Source organism: Scyliorhinus canicula, chromosome 9, assembly GCF_902713615.1.
Source record: "Scyliorhinus canicula chromosome 9, sScyCan1.1, whole genome shotgun sequence".
Lineage (NCBI taxonomy): Eukaryota > Metazoa > Chordata > Chondrichthyes > Carcharhiniformes > Scyliorhinidae > Scyliorhinus > Scyliorhinus canicula.
In genome coordinates, this window is record NC_052154.1 from 103,390,818 (window position 1) to 103,405,863 (window position 15,046).

Consider the following 15,046-nt stretch of genomic DNA (forward strand, 5'->3'; position numbering starts at 1 on the left):
ACCACCCCCCCGTATCTCTCACTTTCCCAATCTCTCTTGCCGGCTCTTGTTTCCTCAGCTGGTGTGCTAGTATCCTGCTGGCTTTTCCCCCATATTCATACACTGCCCCCCTTTACCCTCCTCAGCTGTCCCTCCGCCTTACCTGTGGATAGGAGCCCAAATTCCAGTTGTAATCTCTGGCGTTCCTTCAAAAGCACGTTATCCGGAGACTTCGCGTACCTCCTGTCCACCTGTAAAAGTTTGCCTCCCAGCCTGTCCAACTTTGCCCGCTTGGCCTTCTCCTTATGGGCCCAGATTGAGATGAATTCCCCCCTAATTACTGCCTTTAGTGCCCCCCAAACCCCCCCACCGAAACCTCACCCGTGTCATTGATCCCTACATATCCCCGAATGGCCTCCCTCACCCACTCACATATCTCCTCTTCTGCAACCCACGTCCAACCTCCATTGCGGGCACTGAGCCTTTCCCTTGCTGGCTTGCAAGTCCACCCAACGTGGAATGTGGTCTGACAGCACAATTGCTGAATATTCAGCATCTACCACCTCAGCCAGCAGCGATTTGTTCATCACAAAGAAGTCTATCCGGGAATACACCTTACGCACATGGGAGGAAAATGAAAACTCCTTACTCCTCGGCCTCCCAAATCTCCACGGATCGACTCCTCCTTCCCCCCCCCCCCCCCCCCCCCCCCCCCCCCACCCTCCCGGCCATTCCCTCCAGCTTCCCACTAACCATAACATAACTACCCCTCGGGTCCGCTTCTATATTCCCCACCTCTAATGCCATCCGCTTATTCAAGATCGCCACCCCCCTTGTTTTAAAGTCTAACCCCGAATGCAACACCTTCCTTAACCTAATCTGTCCCCCCACCTTCAAATGTGTTTCCTGCAGCATGGCCACATCTGCCTTCAGTCACCTCAAGTGTACAAATATACAGGCCCTTTTGACTGGTCCATTCAGTCCACGAACGTTCCACGTGACCAATCTGGTCGGGGGGCACCCGCCTCCCCTCCCCTGCCAATCAACCATAAGCTCTCCTAGGCCAGTCTGCGGCCCATGTCCCGCACCTCCCCTGGCCTGCCCTCGGACAGCTACCGTCACCAACCCTCCTCCCCTCCCCGTCAGCGGTATCATCCCACCCCTCCCCCCTCGCCATCGATCTTCAGCTCACCCCCACTTTGCTTCCGTGAACTAGCCCGGCCAGCTAACCTGGCAGCCCCCACCCATGCGCCTAGAATCCTACCCCCCACTGATTCCCCTCCCCCCGCTCTTAGTGCAAACAGTCAAAACAAAGGCAAGAAGTGAAAACAAACAAACAATCCCTCTCAAGGTCCAAAAACAGAGTCCCACCCCTCATCCCTTACCAAAGCACTGTATACCGCCCCGCCCCAAACAGAACTGAAGAATGGAAAAAAAAACAAAAGAAATCCAAACAACATAAACCCAAAGTTTTTTACAGTATAGTTCAGTCCTCCTCAATCAAAGTTCAAGGTCCTCCTTCTCTTGCCAGTCCATTCTCCTTTATGAAGTCGGCTGCCTCCTCCGCTGAGCCAAAGTACAACTCCCGGCCCCCATAGGCCACCCATAAGTGAGCCGGGTGCAGAAATCCAAACTTTACGCCCTTCTTGTACAGGGCCGACTTGACCCTATTAAAACTCGCCCTCCTGTTCGCCAACTCTGCCCCCAGGTTTTGGTACACCTGAATCTCGACGTCTTCCCAAGTCCATCGCCTCGTCTGCCTAGCCCATCTCGTGATGCGTTCCTTGTCCAGGAACCGATGCAATCGTACCACCATCGCCCTCGGCGGCTCACCCCCCTGGGGCTTGCGCATCAGTGCCCTGTCGGCCTGATCTACCTCCGAATGTAAGTCGACCGCACCTTCCCCAAGCAGCTTCTCCAGCGTCTTCCTGACGTACATACCGGCCTCCAATCCTTCAGCTCCCTCTGGCAGACCCATGATCCGAATGTTCTGCCTCCATGAACGATTCTCCAGGTCCTCCACCTTCTCCATCAGTCGCTTCTGGTCACGCATCAGCCCAATCTCTGCTGCCATCGAGGTGGACCAGCCCTCCTGCTCCCCCACCTGCTCCACCAGCCTCTGGATCGCCTGTCCCTGGATCGCCTGAGTCTCGTCTCCACGCAGTCAACCACCGCCTTGATTGAGTCCACCGCCTGGGCCATGTTCTCTGTACTTTCCTTCCACAATTGGGTGAACTTCTCATTCAGGAAACTCACCAACTGGTCCATCGACCACTGAGCCGATGGGGCCAGACCCTGCCTGTCTGCCATCTCCGTGTGCAATGTCTGCTTCTCGCTTGCCTCAACCAACAGGTTCACTTTTTTCCGGGCACTTCTGGACCACAGCTCCATAAACTAGGGGTCACTCTATTCTCCTCTCACTTCTGCACCTTTTTCTTACAAAATTCCTGCGACAGACCAGCATAAAGGCCACAAAAAGATCACGATGAGTGGGAGCTGCCAAATATGCGACCACTCACTCCATGGCTGCCACCGGAAGTCCCTCCTTCAAATTCCTTAGTTATGCTTTTAGACGGTGGACAGGTTTTAGGGAGTCAGGAATTAGTTATTTGCCTCCGAATTCCCAGCCTCTGGCCTGCTCTCATAGCCACAGTGTTTATATGGCTAGTCCAGTTCAATGCCTGGTCAATGGTAACCACCAGGATGTTGATAGTGGGGGTTTCAGCGATGGTAATGCCATTGAATGTCATGGGACGATGATTAGATCCTCTCTTTTTAGAGAGGATTCACCTGAGGAAGGAGCAGTGCTCCAAAAGCTAGTGTTTCAAACAAGACTTCTTACTGTGCTCTTTTTAGAGATGACACTTGTGTGGCGCAAATGTAACTTGCCACTTAGCATAAGTCTGGATATTGTCCAGGCCTTGCTGCATTTGGACATGGACTGCTTCAGTATCTGAGGACTCGCAAATGTTGCTGAACATTGTTCCGTCATTTGCAAACAGCCCCAGTTCTGACCTTACGATGAAGGAAAGGTCATTGATGAAGCAGCTGAAGATGGTTGGGCCTCAGACACTACCCTGAGGAACTCCTGCAGTGATGTCCTGGAGTTGAGATGATTGACCTCCAACCACTACAAACATCTTTTTTGCCAGATATGACTCCAACCAGCACAGAGTTTCCCCCCTAATTCACATTGACTCCAGTTTTGCTAGGGCTCCTTGATGCCATACACGGCCGAATACTGTCTTGAAATTGAGGGCAGTCACTCTCGCCTCATCTCTGGCATTCAGCTCTTTTTTCCATGTTTGAATCAAGACCGTAATGAGGTCAGGAGCTGAGTGACCCTGGTGGAACACAGACTGAGCATCTGAGAAGGTTATTGCTGATTTAAGTGCCGCCTGATGGCTCTGTTGACAACACCTTCTAACGCTTTGCTGATGATTGAGAATAAATTGCTGGGGGTGGAAATTAGCCAGGTTGGATTTGTACTGGGCAATTTTCCACATTGTCGGGTAGATGCCAGTGTTGTAGCTGTACTGGAACAGCCTGGCTAGGGGTGCATCAGTTTCTGGAGCACAAATCTTCAGTACTATTGCTGGAATACTGTCAGGGCCCATCGCCTTTGCATATCCAGTGCCTTCAGGTCTTTCTTGACGTCACATGCAGTGAATCGTATTGGCTGAAGACTGATATCTGTGATGCTGGGGACCACCGAGATGGATTATCCAATCAGCACTTCCGGCTGAAGATTGTTGCAAATGCCTCAGCCTTGTCTTTTGCACATGTAGCTGAGCTCCTCCATCATTGAGGATGGGAATATTGTGGAGCCTCGTCCTCCAGTGAACAACAATCACGCTGGTGTGGCAGGACTGCAGAACTTAAACCTGATCCATTGGTTGTGGTTTCACACCACACGTTTGCATGCCACTTGTACTGTTTGGCACGCAGGTAGCTCTCTGTTTTAGCTTCACCAGGTGGACACCTCATTTTTCAGTATACCTGCTGCTGCTCCTGGCATGCTCTCCTTCACTCTTCATCGAAGCAGGTTTGATGGCAATGCTGGAGCGGCTGTTTCAATCAGCTGCTGTATGTGGTCAATAAATTGTGCACCCAGTTGTTCAACCATGTTCATTAGCGGAGTCACATCTTGTGTATCCAAAGTTTCATCAGACTTATTTGCAGCTGACGTGTTTAAGGAACCTTTTCAGTTTGTCTCCTGGAAATGTTGAGTGTACTCGGACCATAGCAAATTGTCCTTTGTGTCTGAAGTTGGGGATTGTATTTTTTTTTAAATTTAGAGTATCCAATTCATTTTTTCCAAGTAAGGGGCAATTTAATGTGGCCAAACCACCTAGCCTGCTCATCTTTCGGTTGTGGGGGCGAAACCCACACAAACACGGGGAGAATGTGAAAATTCCGCACGGACAGTGACCCAGAGCCGGGATTGAACCTGGGACCTCAGCGCCATGAGGCAGCAGGGCTAACCCACTGTGCAACCATGCAGCCTGAAGTTGGGGATTTTGCCTCCACTGCGATACCTGCCCTCTCAACAGCCAATGAGCACCTGCCTCACCTCTGTTCTGCTTCTTTGTCAGGGGGCGGCAATTGTGTCAGCTAAGGTGAAAGGGTAAAGAGTAAAGACTTGATCAACATGAAATGGAAGTGAGAGCTTCACAGAGGGGAAATGAAACTGCAGTGAAAACATTGGGGTGGCACAGTGGCACAGTGGCTGGCACTGCATCCCCACAGCGCCAGGGACCCATGTTCAATTTGGACCTTGGGTGACTGTCTGTGTGGAGTCTGCACATTCTCCCCACGTCTGCGTGGGTTTCCTCCAGGTACTCCGGTTTCCTCCCATAGTCCAAAGATGTGCAGGTTAGATGGATTGGCCACGCTAAATTGTCCCTTAGTGTGCAAAATGTTAGGTGGGGTTACGGGGGTAGGATAGGGCATGGGCCAGGCAGGGTGCTCTTTCGGAGTGTGGGTGCTGACTGGATGGGCTGAATGTTTTTCTTCTGCGCTGTAGCGATTCTAATCTGTAATGATCAGTAGAAAATGAGAGCCTAATGTAATGACCTCTAGAGAGAATCAGATAGCTGCAACAGTGTGAATGTGTGTTGTGGCAATGACGGACCCTCTGAGATTAACTTTAATCCTTGTAACCAGTCCTGCTCATCTGATCTTTTATACTGCTGGTCATCAGTAATTTCTTTTATATAATTAGTTTTCTGGCAGTGTTTGTACAGAAACTCGCTGTGGTCAAGGTGCTGTTTCTCAGCATACCAATGATATGTATTTCTAGAGTACTCTTAATGCTGCTTTTTCATGTATTTCACATTTCTGTCCCATCCGTAATTGCCCCTGAGAAGGTAGTGGTACCGGAGCATCCACAGTGCAGTTAGCCAGAGTGGTGGAGAAATCTTGGCTCAACAGTGGCATTGAACCCACCTCATCAGGACAAGTAACCCATCCACTCCCCTGAAAAACGGCAGATAGAGTGATTCCCCCCCCCCCCCACACGTCAGATGCAGTGACCCACCCACGTCAGATGCAGTGACCCACCCACGTTCCCCCCACATCAGATGCAGCGATGTCCCCCCCATGCCAGATGCAGCGATGTCCCCCCCCAATGCCAGATGCAGCGATGTCCCCCCACGCCAGATACAGCGATGTCCCCCCCACGCCAGATGCAGCGATGTCCCCGCCATGCCAGGTGCAGCGATGTCCCCGCCATGCCAGATGCAGCGATGTCCCCCCAATGCCAGATACAGCGATGTCCCCCCAATGCCAGATGCAGCGATGTCCCCCCAATGCCAGATGCGCGATGTCCCCGCCATTCCAGATACAGCGATGTCCCCCCCACGCCAGATGCAGCGATGTCCCCGCCATGCCAGATGTAGCGATGTCCCCCCCACGTCAGATGTAGCGATGTCCCCGCCATGCCAGATACAGCGATGTCCCCCCCCCACGCCAGATGTAGCGATGTCCCCCCCCATGCCAGATGTAGCGATGTCCCCCCCACGCCAGATGCCGCGATGTCCCCCCACGCCAGATGTAGCGATGTCCCCGCCATGCCAGATGCAGCGATGTCCCCGCCATGCCAGATGCAGCGATGTCCCCGCCATGCCAGATACAGAGATGTCCCCGCCATGCCAGATGCAGCGATGTCCCCGCCATGCCAGATACAGAGATGTCCCCGCCATGCCAGATACAGAGATGTCCCCCAATTCCGATGCCGTGATTTACCCCCACGCCAGATGCAGCGATGTCCCCCCCACGCCAGCTGCAGCGATGTCCCCGCCACGCCAGATGCAACGATTTCCCCCCACGTCAGATGCAACGATTTACCCCCACGTCAGATGCAGCGATGTCCCCCCCACGCCAGATGCAGCGATGTCCCCCCCCAATGCCAGATGCAGCGATGTCCCCCCCACGCCAGATGCAGCGATGTCCCCCCCACGCCAGATGCAGCGATGTCCCCCCCAATGCCAGATGTAGCGATGTCCCCGCCATGCCAGATACAGCGATGTCCCCCCCACGTCAGATGCAGCGATTTCCCCCCATGTCAGATGCAACGATTTTCCCCCTACGTCAGATGTAACGATTTTCCCCCTACGTCAGATGTAACGATTTTCCCCCTACGTCAGATGCAGCGATTTTCCCCCCACATCAGATGCAGCGATTTTCCCCCTACGTCAGATGCAGCGATTTTCCCCCCACATCAGATGCAGCGATTTTCCCCCCACGTCCGATGCAGCGATTTTCCCCCCACGTCAGATGTAGTCAGCCCCTCCACATCCGATGCAGTGGTTTTCCCCCCCAAGTCCGATGCAGCGATTTTCCCCCCACGTCCGATGCAGCGATTTTCCCCCCACGTCCGATGCAGCGATTTTCCCCCCACGTCCGATGCAGCGATTTTCCCCCCACGTCCGATGCAGCGATTTTCCCCCCACGCCCGATGCAGCGATTTTGGATTGGATTGGATTTGTTTATTGTCACGTGTACCGAGGTACAGTGAAAAGTATCTTCCTGCAAGCAGCTCAACAGATCATTCAGTACATGGAAGAAAAGGGAATTAAACAAAATTCAAGAAAATACATAATAGGGCAACAGAAGATATACAATGTAACTACATAAGCATTGGCATCGGTTGAAGCATACAGGGTGTAGTGTTAATGAGGTCAGTCAATAAGAGGATCATTTAGGAGTCTGGTGACAATGGGGAAGAAGCTGTTTTGAGTCTGTTCGTGCGTGTTCTCAAACTTCTGTATCTCCTGCCAGAAGAAGTTGGAAAAGTGAGTAAGCCGGGTGGGAGGGATCCTTGATTATGCTGCCCGCTTTCCCCCGGCAGCGGGAGGTGTAGATGGAGTCCATGGATGGGAGGCAGGTGATGGACTGGGCGGTATTCACGACTCTCTGAAGTTCCTTGCGATCCTGGGCCGAGCAGTTGCCATACCAGGCTGTGAAGCAGCCCGATAGGATGCTTTCTATCGTGCATCTGTAAAAGTTGGTAAGGGTTAATGTGGACATGACGAATTTCCTTAGTTTCCCGAGGAAGTATAGGCGCTGTTGTGCTTTCTTGGTGATAGCGTCGACGTGGGTGGACCAGGACAGAGTTTTGGTGATGTGCACCCCTAGGAATTTGAAACTGCTAACCATCTCCACCTCGGCCCCGTTGATGCTGACAGGGGTGTGTACAGTACTTTTCTTCCTGAAGTCAATGACCAGCTCTTTTGTTTTGCTGGCATTGAGGGAGAGATTGTTGTCATTACACTACTCCACTAGGTTCTCTATCTCCTTCCTGTATTCTGACTCGTCGTTATTCGAGATCCGGCCCACTATGGTCGTATCGTCAGCAAACTTGTAGATGGAGTTGGAACCAAGTTTTGCCACTCAGTCGTGTGTGTACAGGGAGTAGAGTAGGGGGCTAAGTACGCAGCCTTGCGGGGCACCGGTATTGAGGACTATTGTGGAGGAGGTGTTGGTGTTCATTCTTACTGATTGTGGTCTGTTGGTCAGAAAATCAAGGATCCAGTTGCAGAGTGGAGAGCCAAGTCCTAGGTTTTGGAGCTTTGATATGAGCTTGGCTGGGATTATGGTGTTGAAGGCGGAGCTGTAGTCAATAAATAGGAGTCTGATTTTCCCCCCACGTCCGATGGAGCGATTTTCCCCCCACATCCGATGCAGCGATTTTCCCCCCACGTCCGATGCAGCAATTTTCCCCCCACGTCCAATGCAGTATTATGCAAATCAAACCAGAAGCTACGAACAATGCCATAGGGTCCATGATTGATCAGATCTCCAACCGGGTGAATCTGTGTGGCTTACAGTGCAGAATTGAGAAGGCCAATTACTGCAAAGATGCACATTATGCAAACTTACATGTTACATGGAATAGTGAGAGGTAGTGCAGTTATATATATATATATATATATATATATATGAAGAAGATCTTCAATGGAACAGACTAGCTACCCATATGATCAAGAAACCGAGCTGAATAGGAAGTCAATAGATTCTGAAGATTCATATACTTCCATACTCTACAGAGTTCGAGAGAACACAGAGAAACTGAATCCTACACCACTTCTACAGAGGTGTAAACAAGGTCAGGATATGGGTGAAGTCACCACAGCGCTTATCTCTGTGAACCAGGGATAAAGACAGAAACTTTAGGGAGAGATGTAGGATAATGTAAATAATGTACACAATAGTCTTGTGGTTAATGTTGAATATGTAAATACTTGGTCGACATCATTAGTGATGCAAGATCACATGATAACTGAGGGATAGCCTATACCCAGTATTGTAGTTAGTATAAGGCTCAATCTTTGTAAAGTTTACCAGCAGCCTTGCTTCCAGGATTATGTAAGTCCAGATCATGAACACACAATGATGATAGCAAACCTACTATTTTTGTGCAGGTGTAAGTTGAGCAAAACAACTTGTGCTCAGAGGGAGTAAGAACTACAGACTGAGAGGTAACATGATAATTACCACCAGATTTCATCTCGGAATCAACTAATCGATGATGCTTTTCCTTTTTCAGATATATTGAGATTCTGAAAGATCACAAGGCAAAGCATATTTGGGATGAGAAAATCGCTGAGCATTACTTTGATTATAAAAGGCAAGTTCTTAAAAATACTTTGTCCAAAGAGCAGATCAATCACTAAAGTTCCATGACATCAGTTGCTCAGGTATTCGCCCTCACCAGTTCTCCCATGGTACCTATCCATAACAGTACTGAACAGGAGCATCGGAGTTCAAAATCTAGTGAGTAATTGGACGGGATAATTGTAATGAGCTGGTATAGAGGGGTTAAAAGATGAGTTGTGTATAGAGGGGTTAATGGGTGAGTTGTGTATGGAGGGGTTAATGGGTGAGTTGTATATGGAGGGGGATAATGGGTGAGTTGTGTATAGAGGGGTTAATGGGTGAGTTGTATATGGAGGGGATAATGGGTGAGTTGTGAATGGAGGACTTAAGATGAATTGTGTAGAGGGGGTAAATGGGTGAGTTGTGTATGGAGGGGTTAATGGGTGAGTTGTGCATAGAGGGGTTAATGGGTGGGTTGTGCATAGAGGGGTTAATGGGTGGGTTGTGCATAGAGGGGTTAATGGGTGAGTTGTGTATGGAGGGGTTAATGGGTGAGTCGTGTGTAGAGGGGTTAATGGGTGAGTAGTGTATGGCGGGGTTAATGGGTGGGTTGTGTATAGAGGGGTTAATGGGTTGAGTCGTGTGTAGAGGGGTCAATGGGTGTCATGTGTAGAGGGGTTAATGGGTGAGTTGGGTACAGAAGGATTAATGGGTGAGTCGATGTCGAGGGGTTAATGGGCGAGTCGGGTGTAGAGGGGTTAATGGGCGGGTCGTGTGTAGAGGGGTTAATGAGTGAGTTGGGTGTAGAGGGGTTAATGAGTGAGTCGGGTGTAGAGGGGTTTATGAGTGAGTCGGGTGTAGAGGGGTTTATGAGTGAGTCGGGTGTAGAGGGGTTTATGAGTGAGTCGGGTGTAGAGGGGTTTATGAGTGAGTCGGGTGTAGAGGGGTTTATGAGTGAGTCGGGTGTAGAGGGGTTTATGAGTGAGTCGGGTGTAGAGGGGTTAATGGGCGAGTTGGGTGGAGAGGGGTTAATAGATAGAGAAATACAGCACAGAACAAGCCCTTCGGCCCACGATGTTGTGCCGAATTTTTGTCCTAGGTTAATCATAGAATTTTGGACACTAAGGGCAATTTTCCATGGCCAATCCACCCAACCTGCACATCTTTGGACTGTGGGAGGAAACCGGAGTACCCGGAGGAAACCCACGCACACATGGGGAGGATGTGCACACTCCACACAGACAGTGACCCAAGTCGAAATCGAACTTGGGACCCTGGAGCTGTGAAGCAATTGTGCTATCCACAATGCTACCGTGCTGCCCTTTAATGGGTGAGTTGGGTGGAGAGAGGTTAATGGGTGAGTTGGGTGTAGAGGGGTTAATGGCCCAGTCTTGTGTAGAGGGGTTAATGGGCGAGTCAGTGTAGAGGGGTTAATGGGCGAGTTGTGTATAGAGGGGTTAATGGCCGAGTCTTGTGTAGAGGGGTTAATGGGTGAGTTGGTATAGAGGGGTTAATGGGCGAGTCAGGTGTAGAGGGGTTAATGGGTGAGTTGGTATAGAGGGGTTAATGGCCGAGTCTTGTGTAGAGGGGTTAATGGGTGAGTTGGTATAGAGGGGTTAATGGGCGAGTAGTGTATAGAGCGGTTAATGGGTGAGTCTTGTGTAGAGGGGTTCATGGGCGAGTCTGTGTAGAGGGGTGAATGGCCGAGTCTTGCGTAGAGGGGTTAATGGGCGAGTCGGTGTAGAGGGGTTAATGGGCAAGTCAGATGTAGAGGGGCTAATGGGCAAGTCGGGTGTAGAGGGGTTATTGGGTGAGTCGATGTAGGGGGGTTAATGGGTGAGCCTGTGTTGAGGGGTTAATGGGTGAGTCGATGTAGGGGGGTTAATGGGTGAGTCGATGTAGGGGGATTAATGGATGAGTTATGTGTAGAGGGGTTAATGGGTGAGTCTGTGTAGAGGGGTTAATGGGTGTGGAGGGGTTAATGGGTGAGGGGTGTGTAGAGGGTGATTTATGGGGTAAATGGGCAAGTTGTGTATAGAGGGGTAAATGGGTGAGTTGTGTATAGAGGGGTTAATGGGTGAGTTGGGTATAGAGGGGTTAATGGGTGAGTTGGGTATAGAGGGGTTAATGGGTGAGTTATGTACAGAGGGGTAAATGGGCGAGTTGTGTATAGAGGGGTTAATGGGTGAGTTGGGTATAGAGGGGTTAATGGGTGAGTTGGGTATAGAGGGGTTAATGGGTGAGTTATGTACAGAGGGGTAAATGGGCGAGTTGTGTATAGAGGGGTAACTGGGCGAGTTGTGTATAGAGGGGTTAATGGGTGAGTCAGGTGCAGAGGGGTTAATGGGCGAGTTGTGTATAGAGGGGTTAATGGGTTAGTCAGTGTAGAGGAGTCAATGGTTGAGTCGGTGTAGAGGGGTTAATGAGCAAGTCAGGTGTACATAAGAACATAAGAACTAGGAGCAGGAGTAGGCCATCTGGCCCCTCGAGCCTGCTCCGCCATTCAATGAGATCCTGGCTGATCTTTTGTGGACTCAGCTCCACTTTCCGGCCCGAACACCATAACCCTTAATCCCTTTATTCTTCAAAAAACTATCTATCTTTATCTGAAAAACATTTAATGAAGGAGCCTCTACTGCTTCACTGGGCAAGGAATTCCATAGATTCACAACCCTTTGGGTGAAGAAGTTCCTCCTAAACTCAGTCCTAAATCTACTTCCCCTTATTTTGAGGCTTTGCCCCCTAGTTCTGCTTTCACCCGCCAGTGGAAACAACCTGCCCGCATCTATCCTATCTATTCCCTTCATAATTTTATATGTTTCCATAAGATCCACCCCTCATCCTTATAAATTCCAACGAGTACAGTCCCAGTCTACTCAACCTCTCCTCATAATCCAACCCCTTCAGGTCTGGGATTAACCTAATGAATCTCCTCTGCACACCCTCCAGTGCCAGTACGTCCTTTCTCATGTAAGGAGACCAAAACTGAACACAATACTCCAGGTGTGGCCTCACTAACACCTTATACAGTTGCAGCATAACCTCCCTAGTCTTAAACTCCATCCCTCTAGCAATGAAGGACAAAATTCCATTCGCCTTCTTAATCACCTGTTGCACCTGTAAACCAACTCTTTGCCACTCATGCACTAGCACACCCAGGTCTCACTGCACAGCAGCATGCTTTAATAGTTTATCATTTAAATAATAATCCCGTTTGCTGTTATTCCTACCAAGATGGATAACCTCACATTTGTCAACATTGTATTCCATCTGCCAGACCCCAGCCCATTCACTTAACCTATCCAAATCCCTCTGCAGACTTCCGGTATCCTCTGCACTTTTCGCTTTACCACTCATCTTTGTATCGTCTGCAAACTTGGACACATTGCCCTTGGTCCCCAACTCCAAATCATCTATGTAAATTGTGAACAATTGTGGGCCCAACACTGATCCCTGAGGGACACCACTAGCTACTGATTGCCAACCAGAGAAACACCCATTAATCCCCACTCTTTGCTTTCTATTCATTAACCAATCCTCTATCCATGCTACTACTTTCCCCTTAATGCATGCATCTTTATCTTATGCAGCAACCTTTTGTGTGGTACCTTGTCAAAGGCTTTCGGGAAATCCAGATATACCACATCCATTGGCTCCCCATGACCTACTGCACTAGTAATGCAGGGGTTAATGGGAAAATCGGGTGTTATGGGGAGTTTAGAGAATCTTTACAGTGCAGAAAGAGGCTATTCAGTCCATCAGGTTTGCACTGGTTCTCTGAAAGAGAATTATACTTGCCCTCCCCCAGCCCCATATCCCATAACCTTGCCACATTCTCTCTTTTCAGATAGCAATCCAATTTCCTTTTGAACACCTCGATTGAACCTGCCTCCACAACCAGCTCAGGATGATCGTTCCAGATTCCAACCACCCACTGGGTGAAAACCATTTTCCTCACATAACTTTTGCTCCTTTATTCTAATTATTTATAATTTGTGCCATCTAGTTCTTGATGCTATCTTGAGTGGGAACAGTTTCTCACTATTTACCCTGCCCATATCCCTCGGATTCTTTAATATTTCTAGTAAGTCTCCTCTCAGCCTTCGTTTCTCCAAGTAAAACAGTTCCACCCTTTCCAATCTATCCTCATAGCTACAGTTCTTTAGCCCTGGAATCATTGTTGTGAATCTCATCTATACTCTCTCCAATACCTTCACATTATTCCTCATGTATCACGCCCTGAACTGGTCCAGTCTCCAGATGAGGCCTAACTAGTGTCTTATACAAATTCCTTACCCTTGTACTCAATGCCCTATTAATAAAGTTTAGGGTACCATATGCTTTATTAACCATTATTTCAACATGCCCTTCATTCTTAAGGGACTTATGTACATATACACTGAGGTTCCTCTGTTTCTGCACCTCCTTTAGAGTTTCTGCCTTTATTTATACTTTCCATATTCTTTCTGCCAAAATTAATCACCTCACACGTCTCCGCATTGAACTTGATCTGCTACTTGTCTGCCCAATCCACGAACATGCCACTATCCTTTTGAAGTTCAAGAGCACCTCATACTGTTGATAAGGTTTCCAATCTTCGTATCATCCACAAATTTTGAAATCACACCTCAATTTAAGTATGTATCACTAAGAGTAAGGGTCCCAATACTGACCCTGGGAACTTGATTACAAACTTCCTCCGATCTGAAAAACAACCATGTATTATTACTCAGCTGATTTCTTATCCAAGTGGCTACTTACCCTTTTATTCCAGGAGCTAGAATTTTGTTCACAAGTCTGTTGTGTAATGGAGAACAAATGGGCTAGTTGGGGAGGGAGGAACAAATGAGTGAGTTAGGGACAGAGGGGCGAATGGCCAAGTTGGGGACAGAGGGACTAATGGATGAGTTGGGAACAGAGGGCTAATGGACGAGTTGGGGACAGAGGGGCTAATGGTCGAGTTGGGAACAGAGGGGCTAATGGACAAGTTGGGGACAGAGGGGATAATGGACGAGTTGGGGGACAGAGGGGCTAATGGACGAGTTGGGGACAGAGGGGCTAATTGACGAGTTGGGGACAGAGGGGCTAATGGACGAGTTGGGGACAGAGGGACTAATGGACGAGTTGGGGAGAGAGGGGCTAATGGACGAGTTGGGGACAGAGGGACTAATGGACGAATTGGGAACGAAGGGGCGAATGGACGAGTTGGGGACAGAGGGACTAATGGACGAGTTGGGGACAGAGGGACCAATGGACGAGTTGGGGACAGAGGGACTAATGGACGAGTTGGGGACAGAGGGACTAATGGACGAGTTGGGGACAGAGGGGCTAATGGACAAGTTGGGGACAGAGGGGATAATGGACGAGTTGGGGGACAGAGGGACTAATGGACGAGTTGGGGACAGAGGGGCTAATGGACGAGTTGGGGACAGAGGGGCTAATGGACGAGTTGGGGGACAGAGGGCTAATGGACGAGTTGGGGACAGAGGGGCTAATGGACGAGTTGGGGACAGAGGGGGCTAATGGACGAGTTGGGGACAGAGGGGGCTAATGGACGAGTTGGGGAGAGCTATGGACGGTTGGGTTAGAGGGGCTGATGGCCAAGTTGGGGACAGAGGGACTAATGGACGAGTTGGGGACAGAGGGGCTAATTGGCGAGGTGGGGATGGAGGGGTTAATGGGTGAGTTGGGGGACAGAGGGGCTAATGGACGGGTTGGGGGGGGCGGAGGGGCTAATGGGCGAGTTGGGGCGAGGGGGCGGAGGGCTAATGGGCGAGTTGGGGACAGGGGGGTCGGAGGGGCTAATGGGAGAGTTGGTGACGGGGGGGCTAATGGGCGAGTTGGGGCGAGGGGGCGGAGGTGTAATGAGTGAGTTGGGGGCGGAGGGGCTAATGGGCGAGTTGGGGCGAGGGGGCGGAGGGCTAATGGGCGAGTTGGGGACAGAGGGACTATTGGACGGGTTGGGGAC

The 15,046-nt window shown here is 50.0% G+C and overlaps 1 protein-coding gene across 1 annotated transcript in view; it reads left to right on the forward strand.

Annotated features, from left to right (window-relative positions):
• Positions 1-15,046, forward strand: part of chid1 (chitinase domain containing 1) — a 190,395-nt gene that overhangs the window by 171,238 nt on the left and 4,111 nt on the right. Inside the window, exon 10 of the mRNA XM_038806039.1 lies at positions 9,029-9,152. Within this exon, the coding sequence (XP_038661967.1) occupies positions 9,029-9,152 (124 nt within the window). The remainder of the gene's footprint in view (positions 1-9,028; positions 9,153-15,046) is intronic.